Source organism: Marmota marmota, unplaced genomic scaffold (assembly GCF_001458135.2).
Source record: "Marmota marmota marmota unplaced genomic scaffold, marMar, whole genome shotgun sequence".
Taxonomy (NCBI): domain Eukaryota; kingdom Metazoa; phylum Chordata; class Mammalia; order Rodentia; family Sciuridae; genus Marmota; species Marmota marmota.
Genome location: NW_026000211.1, coordinates 10,856,741 through 10,874,137, shown reverse-complemented (window position 1 = coordinate 10,874,137; position 17,397 = coordinate 10,856,741). Strand labels below are relative to the sequence as shown.

General features: G+C 35.3%; 1 protein-coding gene across 33 annotated transcripts in view; it reads right to left on the bottom strand.

Annotated features, from left to right (window-relative positions):
* The window catches only part of Sorbs2 (sorbin and SH3 domain containing 2), a 202,409-nt gene that overhangs the window by 88,465 nt on the left and 96,547 nt on the right, over window positions 1-17,397 (bottom strand). For all 33 annotated transcript variants that reach the window (XM_048791846.1, XM_048791847.1, XM_048791853.1 and 30 more), the window contains one exon: window positions 4,316-4,365. In XM_048791846.1, coding sequence (XP_048647803.1) covers window positions 4,316-4,325 — 10 coding nt within the window. In that variant the 5' untranslated portion in view covers window positions 4,326-4,365. The remainder of the gene's footprint in view (window positions 1-4,315; window positions 4,366-17,397) is intronic.

Sequence of the window (17,397 nt, the reverse complement as noted above, 5' to 3'; positions counted from 1 at the left end):
TTATAATATACTTTTGTATTAATCATTTAGGTTTTACTGTCTTGTAGCTTTTATGATTCCTGAAGATAGCTTGAAATAAAACTAATTTGGTGACATAGGCCTGATATACTTGATAATATAGGATTTATAAAGAAACAGCATTATGGGAAACTCCATGTCTTCCCAGAGTTATGGAAATGATTAGCCCACCTAAAATCAGGAAAAACATTCCTCTGTACAGTATTAAAATGAGCATATTTTAAAAACTAATTTGTTGCTTCTACACTTTTGAACAATGATCTATATTTATACTTAAGCACATTGTGATGTGAAGTAAAATAAGTGCAAATGCATCAGACGTTTTATGTGCTATGAGAAGTTTAGGCTTCTAAATCTGGAAGACAAGTCTCCTAAAATTGAAAGGTTAATGTTCTATTTATGACCAGATATGAATTCCATTCCCACATTCCTTTGTATTATAACGTGTGCAGTAATAGCATCCCTTGCTCTCCTCATTTTGATCATTAAGTCAGAACAAGTTTTTGTCTTTTTGAAAGCTAAGACAAAAAAGAACAAATAACGCAACCATCAACAAGATAATACAATCATCATATTTTGTGATATGCTATCCCTATGTTTTTCTTTTTCTTTATTTCATAGAGAAACATATCCATTTGGTGCATTAGACACGAGAGAACTGAGCTTAGTAATGACACTTGGAAGTAAGATTTGAATTAGTTATTGATAATAGTCACAAAGAATAAGGTCAGTAGAATTCAAAGTTGGTGGAATTATTCTCATATAACTTAACAATATATGTTTAAAGTCACAATTTCTTAATATAGAAAATAAATAAACCAGAAACCTAACTTGAAACAACATTAGGTGAAAATAAGCCAAATGAATCAAAGGTTATAATTAAGAACCCAAAGAGAAAAACACAAATGATGGAAACTGAAGGTAACTCCAAGAGAAGCACTGACAGGATTTTAATAAACATGACAAACTGAAAATAGCCAAGAGACAAGTTGTCTGCTAACGTGGAACTGATGTCCCAGGACACGAGGTATCTAGCAGCTAGGGCGGGTTGGGTAGTCAAGGGTGTTGGAACTGAAAACTGATAGCACTCTCAATCATTTTACTTTGTGGTTCTTTGATTCTGTATATCTGAAAATAAGCAGAGATAAAAACAGAAAATTCCAGAATGAGAAGATCCAGGACCATTTGTTAAACTTGGTGTTTTCACTGTGGCCTGACAGACACTGTGCTGTCTCAGTACATTCACAGGGACGCTGGGGGCTGTCTCCATTTTTGAGGAAAATACAGTAACATCTGATGGATGCTATGTGAACTGATAACTTGAGGAAGAGCAAAGTTTCTACCTCACAGGTTGTAACGTCTGTGCCTTTGGGTGACATGCATCTTTGAAAAACTGAATTGAGGGTGGTTGTCATGTTGAAAACCAAGTGCCCTGTAAAAGTGAGACTGGCCCTGTACAATCTAACCTTACAGTCTGAGAAGTTTTTCAATGTACCACAGCCATTAACATTACTAAGTAATTGTGTTTATAAAGAATGAAATAAAATTAATATTTTCTTTTAGTTTGCATGACTATTTTGTCAAATGGCTTTTAAGTTGTTAGCACATAAAAACTTATTAAGTATTATTAAGTGATTGAATTGTTTGCATCTTCTAATAAATAGTATTGTTAGATATTTCATTTGGCCTCAAAGCTTGATGAAAATAATTACTGAGACACTCTGAACCAAGGAAGTTTGGAAATCTTTGGGCTAAACAATTTATGTGTTTCAGGCAGCTCTAAATTTTGATTAAGTAAATGCAGAATCTGTCTTTGTTACCATTTAATAAAGAGCTTATTTTAAAAAGTCAAGGTTATGTGAAATTTAGAAAACAGAGAAATCTATTATAGTGTACTTATGTATTGAGACTTTCTGGTATTTCTTGAGAATATTTTTAAGGACTCAAAATGAGGAAGTTATCTTTTATACATCAGTTCATCTGAAGGAATCCTAATGCTGGTCTCTTCTTCACAACTATTCTTGATCTACAGCCTCTGAGTCACGATTCTACCAAGATGCAAGACCCCTGGAGAAGGTTTTTCCACTGCTAGAGAACACTCACATGGGTAAACCATGTTCAATGAATTATTTGGTGTCTTTTTCTCTCTTTTCTTCAATAACTAATTTCTATGCCGACGAAAATAATGGGTTACAAATTCTGAGTGAAAATATAGCATGCTTCATATATTTTCCTCCATTGTTTAGATAATCTAGAATGAAAAAAAAATGAATCACATCCTCCTTGGCCAGTTCATTATGTATTTGATTGAAAGCAAAGATTAGATTTAAAGTAATTTTTAAATTATAGTGACTAACATGTAGATATTTAAGTTGTGATATATCTCTTTAATGATTGCTACATAGATAACCCAGGCCAGTTTTACTTACTAGTTATTTAGAAACTAATTCCTACTTTATTTTGTAAATACAGCAACAACATTTACAATTTTCTAAAATGATTTCTATTTAGCCTCTTTATATACATTTTAAAGTGATGTTTCTATAGCCACATTATAACATTTCTTTGGAGTTTAAAACAAAGGGTTTAAGTAACTTCTAATCAATTTTTATGTCTAAGTCTGAAAGTCATATTTCTTATGCGTATATGCTTAAGTAAATTCACCCATGTAAGCAAAATAATCCTATGCAATTTAACATTCATCCAGAATCAGGTTTACTCTATCTAATAAATGAGAGAATGTTTTAGATGGTTGTGGTTATATTTAGGAAGTTCAGTAGTAACTTTGTTCTAGTATGAGACTTACACAGATTTAAAAATTTCTTTGCACCTACCTTTGTCATTAGGGATTGAATTATATGAATAGAAGATCAATTATGCAGAATATATTGTACATGAATAAAGTATATTTACTTTAATCACATATACATATATATCACAATAGCACTATAATAAATAGGAAAATCAGCACCCAACAAAACGAAGGATATTGGGAAGTTATGTTCAACTTAAGCCTCCAAAGAGATGCCTCAGATCAATCAGCACATACCACTCCCTCAAATGGAAATGTGCTGATTGAGTTTGGCAACAGAGTTTTTCCTAGACCAGCTGAGGGCTCTATGTTCTATTTGATTTCTTTGCTGTCCTTTGCCTAATAATATTTCTTATTTCATTTTCCATGACCAATTTTAATACCTCCAATTCTTGAAATGCCTTTACTTGTTTAGTTTGGAAGAGCATCATTTCTCTTGACATCTAAGCCATGCTTGTCTGTTTTGAGCATCTCCAATACCCTCATCTTGCCTGTTGCTCTACACGTGTCTACAAGCCAGTTGCAACCTCAGGACACAGCATAATCTAGGCCAGTTAGAGCAGGTTTCTGTTAAGGGGCTGCCAGGGAAAGATGGACATAGTATGTGTCCCTACAGTTGATCTGGGGATTAGACATTCGTTCTCACTAGTGGGTTATTAATTCTTCCTCTAGGCACTTTGATATTAAGATACAAGCAAAATGTCAGAGAGCTTGATGTGAAAGAATATTTCAAGCCATTCTTTTTTCTCTGCCATAAAGTGACTGACTGACTAAAATAACTTCCTAGCAGCACTTGCTGGACAATAGGAAATGACATGGTTTAAACACAAGTAACAAAATTTCAATGAGAAAGTCATTTCCTGAATTACTTAATACTGGTATATAAGACTTGGGTTGGGGAGAAGATGAAATTATAAACCAAAATATCTAAAAGGTAGAAAAAATTATATTTCATATGTACATCCCATGTATCACAAACACTTTTATGATTAAAATATACACCATAAAGTTTGGAGACAATCTAAAAATATAATGCTTATGTCTATATGTGGGTTGTGATTATGAATTAATTAAAGTGACTTTCTATGCATGATGCTTTGACATTCTATCTGCCAACGTTGTCAACATAGAATTTATAGAATGGGAAAGTTTAAATATTTTTCACCAGAGCAACCTGTCTTTGAATTTAGTCCATCTTAAGTGAGAAATTTCAAATGTGGGCATACAATACCTAGCATTTTGGGGAGTTAATTTTAAAAGATGATTAGAGAAAAAGAGAGTAAGAGTATGTAACAGAACTCCTTTTGATGGCTATGAGATTGTAGCACACAGACAAAGAAATAAAGGAATGAATCTGGACTATATAGCTAATCAGAAACTCAGTAACACATTTAGTATCAGAAGAGTGATAAACTAATGATTTGGGGCCAAGATGATTTTTAGAGAGCAAAGCTAAGAAGTTTAAAACTAATGGAGACAGCATACCTGTATTCATTTTGACCTTGGAGGTTTTGTTATTAAACTCTTCAGATTTCCTGTAGAAAAAAAATGATGCATAATTTGTTCGCTAGCATGTGGAATAAGATACCATCAGAGTGTATTTTTGTTGTCCGGTAAACCTGTTAGTTAATGTCACATCATCATTAATCTTACTTAAACCAAGGTTTAAAAAGGTTGGTCAGATTTAAGATACCATTCATGTTAAAATTCAATTGTTCTTGATCCTAGGACCATAAACTTATATTTTGGTTAAATGATGGCTGTTTCATGAATCAAAAGGAGAAGAGTGTTCATTTTTGAAATTAAATTTCCTTTACAAACATTTATATGAATGATTTGTGTTCTCTAAACCTGGAAGGATCATCATTGCTTGTTAATTTTCCTCTTCCAGAATTATAAAAGGGACCTCTGACATCATTACAAGAGTGGGTTATTTTCACAGGCCAATTTATCTTAAAAAGCAATTGAGGGGAAACTTCATTAGAATAAATTTTATTTCTTATTTTTCTGCATATACAAATAAAGAGGCCCATTTCTTGTTCTGTTTGTTTGTTTGTATCATTTCCCCAGAATGCTGCATGTTTTTGAACGCTGGGCCTTAATATTGCCCCTGTGGAAGGAATGCCAATGTAGCCAGGGAGGAAGGCAGGGGTCGGCTCAGGAGCTTTGAGAAAGTTCCTTCAAATGTATTTATTTTAAACTCTCAGTAGCAAAATTCCTAATATGTTAACCTTAAATGGACAAAATAAACAGAAAAGTTGCCTCAGGGGATGTCTGTGACCAAGGCTGGGACAGCTTCTAAAACAAGAAGGGATAAACAATTTCCAGAAAATGAGGACTGTAAGGACATTTTCCAAATTCTATTTGATCACTCCTTTTGGAAATAGGCAACATTGTATATTTAAACCTGATTCAGGCTTCAAAACTGAATGTGAACATAGTGTTTGGGCTGGAATAGCACTGACTAATACACACCAAATAGAAGGAAGCCTAAATCCCAGAACACAAACCCTCTTAAGATGTAATAATAATGTTTTTATACCAAATGAGAGATTTAGTGATCAGCACATATTGTGTGAATTCAGACGCAGATGTTTACAAAACATCTGACGCTCAAAAGGTAAAATAGGATTAAGGAGAACAAAGCCAGGCGCCACAAATCCTTGTGCTTTTCTATAAAGTGATGTATCCTGTTACTTCAAAATGTAATTTGTGAGGTTTTTCAACTTCTCATTGTTTTAGATGTCAAAATGTGAAATGACTAACTTCCTAATCAGGCAAGACAGTTTCCAAGCTGTTAAAAGAAGAGCCAGGGTGGCAGAACTCTCCAGAAGAACCTGAGACTGAAAGGCTTCTTGGGTACCTAATAAAAATGCATGATTCTATTTCCCTTATTTGTGCTAAAGCCATTAGCAAATTCATGACTGAGAACTCTTTAGACAATTTAAACTAAATCGGATCTAATCTCTTTTGTTCGGTTCTGAAAAAGTGTCTTTGACTGTACTTACATAGCAAGCACAGATTATTCTGGAAAGCATCAAATTCCTAGAGTGTTTGCAGCCACTAGAAGAATACAGTATTTCAAGTACTCTCTTAAATTGGAATTGAAGCAGGGCCAAGAAAACTGACTATAAAACTACCTTGAACCATCATTTATGGTCAATAAAACAAAGAACTTTGCACAACGGGTTGTCAAGATGATTTCCTGGAGGTTGTGTTGAGACTGTATTTGCATAAATTCATATTTTTCCTAAGTTTTAGGTAAAAAGCAACTTGTATGTATCCTAACTTGTATATAAAAATGGATTTGTTTTACTTAGGGGTCAGAGTAGCCTTTATTCCCAATATACATATGGCAGTAGATGGTTCTGGTTATACATGGGCATGAACATGACTTCAGGTCTAGAGTGTTGTTAGTTCTTCAGTTGGTTCAACCCATGCTAGGCAAATGCTCTTCCACTTAGCTACAACCCCAGCCCTTTTAAAATTTTATTTTGAGACAGGTCTCACTGAGTTGTTCAGCTGCTCTCAGATTTGCGATCCTCCTGCCTAAGCCTCAGCCTCCCAGGTACATATCATTACAATTGTGAACCACTTTCATTTACCAAGCACCTCATTATTTTCCTATGGAGCAGAGAAGCCTTTGTTCACAATATGCACAGGATAATAGGCTGGGTAACTAAAACTATTGAGTGGGGGTCCTAAATGTTTAGATTGGTTATACTTTGGCATCAGCATGACTTTTTGTCTAAGGTCTTATAATTCTGCTTGAACCCCTTGGGTTATCAGGAATCCCATCTGAAGAAGACCAAAGGCCAGATCCTTTCCCAACATTAGCCAAGAATTTGGTTTTATTGATTGATTGATTGATTGTACCAGGGACTGAACTCAGGGACACTCAACCACTGAGCCACATCCCCAGCCCTATTTTGTATTTTTTATTTAGAGATAGGGTCTCACTGAGTTGCTTAGCACCTCCCCATTACTGAGGCTGACTTTGAATTCAGGATCCTCCTGCCTCAGCCTCCCGAGCCACTGCAATTTCAGGCATGTGCCACCATGCCAGACATCATTTTATTTTTGTAGATCTGAATTTAAATACCAGCCCATCTATCAAAATAGAGGACTTGAATTTGAATTCAGTCAATGTGAGGAGTTTCCCCAAAAGATTTTCTATGGAATAATTTTAGTCTAATAAATTACTGTGGTCATTTTGACATTAATCTTCTCATAGTTCACATATTATTCTGGAAAAGGGGCACGTAGATAGTCTAAGTGTTGGGAAAACATTGTGGGATGTTAGCTATTTTAAAAAAATCAATCTGATTTTATTTAAAAATAAAAATATGATGTGATTAAGGTTGCACATCAGATTTAACCTGAATTACATATTTACTTTGAAATGAGATCATTTGTACCACTCTTTCTTCATGAACAACCCTAACTGATCCATGTGTCAATGCATTTCTCTTTCTCTCTGAATGTAGTTAAGATTAAAAATGTTCATAAATGCTAAATGGTTTCACATTTCAATTATAATCAAATGAGTTCATCCAGGTTGACATTTATCATATCTTTTTAAAATATGTCAACATGCTCCTTTGACTTATGGGAAAACTCCGAGGAGTTTATTTTGTCCTTTACAGTCCCTGAGTTTAGAAACGTAAGATTCCACCTTGACACCTTTTCTGAATAGCTTCTCTAAATTGGTAGCCTGTATGTGAGGCCTACTCAGAGACTTTCTGACTCTGAGTAAAGAAATCATCACATCAGTGCATAAGCATGATTGCCCTTGCTCATAAGAACAATAGATCCCTCTCAACACTCCTGACCTAAGGGTGCCCAAAGATGGCCATTGTTATTCAGAAGCCAAATGATGCCAGCTTTTATACAAGTATGTTGAGATCAGAACACAGTCAAAATCATTCCTAGGAATGAGGAAAAATTATTACCACAAATACTAAGGAAGAAAAGAAAGTGGTTATTGGTTATTTTTATAAGATTATACAGTGTTCTTTATAATTATACTAAATTTCCTGATGCCTGGGCAATTTTCCTGAATAAAGAGCACTGTCTTTCAAGGAAATCTGCAATTTTTCTCTTGAGACTTTACAATGGGAGCTCTCAAAATACTTAAGAGATCTTTCCTAATGACTGTATTGGTTGGAAGTTGATCATCTTGTAGGTGATTCTATTTTTCTGGTATTATTCCAAAGTCTCAAAGTTAGTGAAGCACTCCATTCAACTCTAAAAGAATGCTGATTTCATTTGCTTTAAATGGCCATGTGACTTCATAGTGCCCCAGCATCTGACTTTCATGGGGTCCTTCAGAGTAATCCTTCAGGGAATTATAGGATACGTCTAAATACGTATATATTTTTTTCTAAGACAAAATCATTTATTCAAATTGATAATACAGTATCAGGGAAGTTCCATTGGCTTATATTATGTAAATCAAAAGCCAAATGGATTCTAAATGAAAATAAAATCAGATACCCCATAGTGATTCAGGCACATTAAGAAAGCAACCTGTGTAATTAAGATATTCCTGTAAGACATGTAATAGGTGCACTGCATAGTGTAGGAAAGATGGCCCTATGGTTTAGATATGGTTTGAGTGCATCCCCCAAAGACTTCATATATTTAATCTCCAATGTGGGTGGAAACTTCATTCAACTAAGGTGTTTAGAAGCAGAGCTTTCAGGAGGTAATTAGGGTTAGATAAAGTAATTAGAGTGGAGCTCTCCCAATTAAATCTTTTTCGGGGGGTTGTACCAGGGATTGAACTCAGGGGCACTCTACCATTGAGCCTTATCCTCAGCCCTGTTTTGTATTTTAATTAGAGACAGGGTCTCACTGAGTTGCTTAGCACCTTCCGGTTGCTGAGGCTGGCTTTGAACTTGAGAACCTCTTGCCTTAGTCTCCTGAGCTGCTGGGATTACAGGCATGTGCCATCACACCAGGCCCATGATTAAACCCTGGCAGATTTATAAGAAAAGGAAGACAGACCAACACACACACACACACACACACACACACACTCACATGCACACTCCCTGCCTCTTGTCATGTGTTGCTCTGTGTGGCCTCAGGACTCTGCCAGCAAGATCATCACCAGATGGGACCCTTACACCTTGCACTTCCAGGACTGGGAACCAAAATAAAACTCTTTTCTTCATAACTTATTCATTTTATAGATTATTGGCAACAGAAAATGGACCAATATAGATGGGTTGTGGAACCAAGCTTGCCTGGATTTGGAGCCCAGTTCTGCCTTTGTGGAATCAAGCCTGCCTGGATTTGGAGCCCAGTTCTGCCTATTTCTAAGCATCCATTCGAGCTATAACAATGTCATTGCCACCTTTTTCTTCAATAGCTGCAATAAGATTAAACCTGTCCTTCTTCCCCACTGACAGGAAACCATCCTCAATCTGGCAAACTGGCATCATTCCCATAAACAATATTTCAGGTATTTTAAAGTAAACTTTTGCCTTGATTATGGCTTAAGAAAATAATCTAGACTTTACTGGAAATACATGGGACATAATTATATTGCTTTAAATAGAAGCAAGTCACGTGGATTATTAGGCTACTTATATGGATTCTCCCATTTCCCAATTCTTCCATCCCCCAACAGCAGCATATTAGAATCTGTTTTCCAGGAAGCTTTTATTTCTTCCTTAAACAGATCCTTCTTTTAGCTAAGATTGTTTCCCCCTTACATGGCAGTGAATAAGAAGAGACAGACCTAACAAAATAATTGCATCAAAGAATTGCCTCCTAGCCTAGTTAGAGTCACAGCTACTTAATCTAAGTAGAAAATGACAGTAAAAGGTTGTGATGATTAGCCTTAAAAAAAGGTTCCCCATTACCTTTGACAGTTTATAACCCAAGTGAGGGGTAGAAGAAAAGAGATGTCCATAAAATGTCACACAGTGAATTGTGTGACTAATGGCAGAGTGATAGCATCTTGATGGCAGCCACTCCTACTTAGTTTACAAAATGAGAGTGGTTCCTCCTCTTCTCACCATTGTACAGACAATTCCTATCCTAAGGGGAAAAGCCTTAATATTTTAAAAAAACTATTTTTTTTGAAACTATGTGCTATGTATATATTGATATCCCAAATCATTTGACTTAAAAAGAAATTATTTAATCTAGCTTAGTTTTGAAGGTTTCATTCATAGAATTTAAGTGGAAGTAAACATTAAATGTTCTGGCAGGAATGGAAAGATATCATATCTGTGTTTTAATTTTAAAATTCCAACCCTGAAAGAAACCTTAGATAAACCACTTTATTTTTGAAGTTAGATATTTGAGAATAACTGAGTGACTATGCCAAGGTAAAGTAGCAATAAGCAGACTCCTAAAAGCAGCTTAGCTCTCCTGATCCTTAGCAAAAAATAGGCATCCTCTTTAAGGCATCTTAAAATGTTTGAAATTAAGACCAACCCCTCAAAACATTACAGTACAATTATTAATTAAATGCTAAATCATAGGAGCTAGGGTTAAAGGAAAGAATAAAATATCAGCAGAAATTGTGGGGAAGGGGTAAACTAGTTGATGAATAAATGGGGGCTGTTATCATAGGGCCGTCTGTTTATTCTTTTAGATTAAAAGGGAAATATTGACCGCTTGTGATAAAGATTTCTTTTGCCCAGTTACTGCTCAAGTCCAAATGGAAGGCATCATTCTGATCTCATAAGCTCAGATCAATAGATATTACTAATATTTTCTTGAAAGTCTCAGGATTTTAGTAAGTATGCTTATTTTGTTTTTAAAAATTTCTTCCGTATTTTATTGGTGTATTATTCTTGTATAGAACAGTGAGATTCACTGTTCCATATTTTCCCATGTACATGATGTAATAATACAATTTGGTCAATGCTTCTCCCCACTATTTCCCCTTTTCTTCCTCTCTTCTCTCCCCCAGTCCCTTCCTCTTCTTTACTGGTCTCCCTTCTATTTTCATGAGACATGCCACTCCACTTTTTTCTCCACTTTTCCTCTCTGGTTTTCATACATGAGAGAAAAGATACAACCCTTGACCTTCTATGTTTGGTTTATTTCACTTAACACGATACCCTCAAATTCCATCCATTTTCCTACAAATGACATAATTTCATTCTTATTTATGGCTGAATAAAATTCCATTGTGCAAATATACCTTTTTTTTAAGTCTATCCATCCATTGACAGACACCTAGGTTGGTTCCCTAGTTTGACTAATGTGAATTGTGCTACTATAAACATGGGTATGCATGCATCAATACAGTATGCTAACTTCAACTTTTTATGATAAATATTGGGTAAGAAGTAGGCTTATTTTAAAGTATTGTCATAGCAATTTTATTTTCTGAAATTACTATAGGTAAATAATCCTGATTATTATTAAATGACTATTGAAGAAATGGCCACATTTTTCTTCTGATTTAATACATATGTTTCTTGAACACCTGAAAGAACATATACATAATTAAATAATGCCTAAATTTTTGTGCACTGCCAGTATTATGATAAACGTGTATTCATCTGTATCTCAGAGATACAATGCTGAAACGTGATAGGGTAAATGATCATGACAACATTATACTTTAGCAGAGATAAATGTGAAATCCTGCAATTAGACTAAGCCAAATTTTATGATAAAATTAGAAAGATTGATAACTTAAAATTTTACATGAAATAAGACTAAGTGCTTTAGTGGACTGAACTGGGCAATATAAAATTCTTTAAAAACATAATTAAATCAATGTACAAATGAACAATGGTATAAATCCAGGAAGCTGTAATCCCATTTTGATGGTCATATTGGGGACCAACTGACTCAATTTGAAAATGTCTCCTTCTATGTTGTCCATGTGCCAGCCTGGCAGGGTTGTGGGTTTCTCTGGGCTTTGGAGCCTGCTGTCACTGAATGGTGAAGGTGAGCTTGGTGAGGACCCACTATAATGAGCTGTGGAGTGAGCATTGGCAGCAATAAGAAAAGTTACTGACATATACTCAAATATTTTTTTCCATCTCAGAGAACTCATCCCATTGGTTAATGTTCTCAAATAACCCAAATTTGTACTTTGAATTGGTAGGAAGATGCATGGAAAATAGTTGCAATTAGAAACTTTAATGCTCCCTTAAAGATGAACCTGATTTTAAGAAATCTGACATCCAAATGAGACTGTTTTCTTCATGCTGGATTATTGACAGTCTTGTTTATGACTCTCGTCAGAAAGAATGTAAACTAGTCCATCCCAGAACTAAATGCCTTTAGATTTCTGAGTAGTTCAGCAAAATGAATTGATACCTATTGCCCTTTTGTTCAGCAAAATGCCAACTGAATGACTTCATTTCTAGTTCTTACCCGGCTCATATGTTCCCAGCATTCTTCCTTTTTTATACCTAATATAGTCCTTCATACCCTGCCACTATTTAAAGCTAAAACTTCCACTCAATCCACCAAAAATAGGCAAGGAAAACAACATACAAATTTATACTTAAATTATACATTGGAGAATAGTGAGACTCAATTAAACAAAGTTCTTGTCATTTCATACCACCTTGCTTATTTGATAATGGTGGCTAAATTTAGAAATGGTTTGAACACCCTTAAAGAACATTATTGAGCATATTTTAACATACATAGTTAAATCTTATTTGGTCTGATATTTATTAGTTACTTTCCCACTTTTGTCTACAAACTCCTAACTTTCTTTCTTTCATCCTGAATTTTGTAGCTCTTGGAGAAGCAAAAAAGACTTCCTCTTGACTTCCTAACTGTCAAGGGACGGGGAACTCTTCCAGGAGAATTAGGTTTTATCCCCAGGGTAGGCTGCCACAGAGCATGGAGTCATGAATACCCTCATAGACCCAACCTGGGCTTCTTGGTCATGTGGACTGCACTTCTGCATCCAGAGACAGTTCTAGTTCAGGCTCAGAGGTGGAAAGTGTGTTTGCCTGAACATCCCCAGGACATAATTTGGTAGACATTGATGTCATCATCATTTCTTCTTTTTATATTTTTAATATTTATTTTTTAGTTTTTGGTGGACACGATGTCTTTATTTGATTTTTAAGTGGTTCTGAGGATCGAACCCAGTGTCTCATGCATGCTGGGCAAGCATACCACCACCATTGGCAACATTTGGTAATGGATACACAGAAACTATGTTGTGACAATTTGTGGCTACAGTGTTCTATCCCGATAAGTTTGAGGAGAGTGATCACTTTCCTATACTACATAAAAGTTTCTATTATGATCTATTATAATTAGGATGTTGCCTATATTCCTTTCTTGTGTTAGGGCTGAGGGTAAGAAATGTCACTTATATTAGGGGGAAGTAAAAGAGATGGAGGGTTCAAAAAGTTGGCAACTTTCTTTATTATGGGAAGGACAGTTTTACCCACATCATCTGTTAGGAACAGTCAGAGAGGATTTAACAGCCCAGGTTTCAAAGAACTTTCTGGTACACACTCTTAAAAGTGCATTAAATTCTTTTAGTTGTCTTATCATTAAAGTTGGTATGCATTAAGTCCTGTGTGTGAATATGTGCAGGGAAAATCACTTTTATGTGCCTGAGTTTTTAAATTTATAAAATGAAAGATTGTTTTAAAGTACAAAAGCACATAGTTCTTTTTATTGTGTGACATGTTGCTAAACATAGGAAGGTATGTTTAGTCAACAAATGCTCACTGAACTTTTCTGTGCAAATCACTAAGTTGGCTATCATGATCGTATTTATCAAGCAAAATCTATCTGGAAGCCAATATTTAGTGACTCATTCTTATATTAAAATTCAGAAGGAAGAGACTGTTAAAGATTCATATTTCTGATTGCGTCAGGAAGAGGTGGGATATGTGTTGACATAAATCAACAGCATCATCCCAGGCTGTCTTTCTCGTTAGTGAACTTAACTCCAGAAATAAGATCTACAGGTTGTCTGCATATCATGTGTCTTTCTATATTATCTCAAGCATTTTTCCACTGAGATTCTCAATTTTAGAATTTATGCCTAAGATAATATCCATTTTATAAGTCTACCCTGAAACAAACAGAAAAAGCCCCAAACTTCAGTCCATATATTACCATTACCTTTTAAAAATCCTTTCTCATCATGAATGGTAGTAGGGATGGAATTGACAAGAATTACTGATTTTATTTGTTTGTATTCTGTTAGGCTTTATAGTAGAAAAGACCTTCAAAACAGATAAATCATAAGGCAGTTTACCATTCCAAATGGTACATCCTTTTGCACAACTTATACTTATGGAATAAAGTCAATATATTGAGTTTACAAAACAGGACCAAATGATCTGAGCACATTGTAGTTCTATTTTTTTTAATATTTATTTTTTAGTTATATTTGGACACAATACCTTTTTCTTTAAATTATTTATTTTTATGTGGTGCTGAGGATCGAACCAGGGCTACGCAAGTGCTAGATGAGCACTCTACCTCTGAGCCACAACCCAAGCCCCTATTTCTTTTCTTTTTTTTTTTTTTAAACTGGGTGAATCAGTGATGCCCTCGCCAGTTAAAGGACAGCAACATGGGGAGCACAGTGACATTTCATGCTGCTCTTCATGTGGGTGACTGCTATTCCATGATTCAGTTTCTGATGAAAAGATTTGGTATCAAGTACATGAATAGTTTTTTATTAGAATGTTTACTTAACAACAGTTATGATTTATTATTCTTGGCCATCTTTAAGGCTACCTGTGATAAATGGGTCATTAACTTGAAATGACTGGGAAAGACAATCTGAATTAGGGAGGAATAGGAATTATGGAATGTTTGTGAAGAAACACTTTTTCCTTCAAAATTATAGATGAATCCAGGCCTGAGAAAGAATGCCCCAAAATGTGTCCTTTAGGGTCTTGTTTTAATGACTACATAAGAATGATCTGTACTCACATCCATTTACAGGTAATAAATTTTTTAAAAGTTTCTTCATGCAATTTAATTATTTATACGAGTATTTTACTTAAGAACCCAGTTTTCAGTATAAGTAAACGTAAAGACAGCCTAGACTCTCACTGAATGACCCTAATTTCTAAACTTCTATAGCTAAGTTAAAATTCATACTTATATGAATTGTATTTATATAGCCAAGTTATAATTCATATATATTTCTGATTTCAAGCTGAATTCATGATATTCCCTCTCCCCAAATCTTGCTCCATTTTTTCCACTATCCCTTTCCTTTGTGGATGGTATCATTCATTAATCAAACATTTCAAGAGTCCATTTTATTCCAGGCATCTTGTAAGCCAGAACCTGGGTTTACCCTTGACCTTGCCCTCTGTCAAGACATTCTGTGCGTTGAGAAGTACAATGAGACATTTTGCAGTGGGAAGGGCAACATGCTTCTCCTCAGCCCTGCAATTCATTGGGCCATGAGACTTAGGTGTGAAGCGATAAGCATTTCTAGTCCTGTTGGATTGCATAGGTCAACTACAGGTTAAGCCTAGCTTAGCATAGGGAGTGAAGGAGATGGGAGCTTTTGGTGAATTAATGGTGATTGAGGAATTAATGCTGTTGCTTCCTGTCCCAAGACAGCAACGGACACTAAAACATATGATTTTCCAGTGGTTTACAGGTAGGGGATAGCACTGCACATAAAAGAAGGGGAAAGCAGCGCGCACACACACATGCACCATGCACACAGGCAAGTACAGAGTTTGTGTTCCCTGCCCAGTTGTCTCAAAGGCCTCTAGTTTGTGGATAATTTTATCTTCCTGGTACAGATATGATCACCCAGATGTTGAGATGTGAATGCCACCAAGAATTACCCATATCATTTTGGTCCAAATTCATTATCCAGTCTTTTCTTTGTCGTAGCAAAAATATTTTAGGAAAACAATTCATTGAGATGGATTATTTAAATATTGGACTTGTTCATTTCAAATGTAATAATAGCTTACTATCTACATATTCTATATCAATATACTAATAGGGGATTTTCTCCTTTTTTTTTCTCTAATGCACTCTCAAGCCCTACCAATATCTAGTAAGCAGCATTTACTAGCTAAACACTTATTGAACGAAGAGATCCTCATTCACAGACACGATGGAATGGTTGCCATTTTGAAGTAGGTCATCAGGAAGGGAGATCCAGACAAAGAAGCAGCAAGATCCCTAACTTGTCCTTGACATCCCACCCCTTGGCGTTTATTAAGATGTATAGGACCTTTTTTTCTAGGTTCTTCCAGGACACTTCAAATCTAACAGTGTTCCTAAATATTTACTGTGTCTTCTGGCATGTGCTACTCAAGTTCTGTCTGGGTAATTCAGAGGTGCCAGGTACAAATACACACACATTTCTGAAAATCAGTCACAAATGTTGAGGTTGCTTGAGCTGATGTTTTGGTAGTTGGAAGGATTGTTTTGTTTAAAGTGTGAAGTGTATTTAAAGTCACTTGATCAATAGCTAAACTATGGAACCAACCTAGGTGCCCTTCAACAGATGAATAGATAAAGAAAATGTGGTACAGATACACAATGGACTATTACTTAGCCGCAAAGAAGAATGAAATTATGCCATTTGCCTGTAAATGGATGGAATTTGAGACTATCATGCTAAGTGAAATACGCCAATCCCCCCAAAACAAAGGTCAAATGTTCTCTCTGATATGTGGATGCTAACACACAATAGAGGGGGAATAGAAGTTCATTGGACAAAGGGGAATGAAGGGAAGGGAAAATGGATGGGAATAGAAAGGACAGTAGAATGACCCATATATAACTTTCCTATGTTCATATAGGAATACAAAACTAGTGTAACTTCACATGTGTACAATCACAAGAATGGGAAGTTATACTCCGTGTATATATAATATGTTAAAATACATTGTACAGTCAGGTATAATTAAAATGAACAAATAAAAAGTTTTTTTTTTTTTTAAAAGAAGTCATTCGATTGACCAGAGATCAGTAGAAGAAAGGGCGAAGGGGGGGAAGAAAAGAGGGGGTAAGTGTTGGGGAGTTGGCATTGGCTAAATTATATTGTTATATTGTATGCATATATGAATATGTAACAACAAATCCCATCATGATGTACAGCTACAGTACACCAACAAAAACTGTAGAAAGAGCAAATAAAAAATCATTTGGAATTTCTTTGTCTTATGATTTAGTCAATTCTAAATGACCAATCTGTATTATGTGATTTAAACGAAAGTGTCTTTACTGTTGAACTCTAAACATTGATGTGAACTATGATTTTGCTTTTCCAAGAGGAGAAGACTAAAAACACTATTTACTTTAGGAAAATTCTCAGTACATAGGCCTTTTACATCTATTATACCAGTCTATATATCCTGGCCAAAATTAGTCAAGAACAAGGAAAAAAGCAATTTCTTGGCTTTTTTGTCTTTTAATTGCTTATAACATAAATGGATTTATAATGACAATGGACAGTGTTGTACCTTTAGGAGGGGTTTCTCAGGTTCACAGGACTGGATAAATCATCATCCTTGGTTATGACTTTCTTACAACACGTCCATGTACCACCTTCCCTTCCCCAGTCTCCCTCCTTTCCCTGTCACTAAACATCTAAATATCCACCCTCTAAT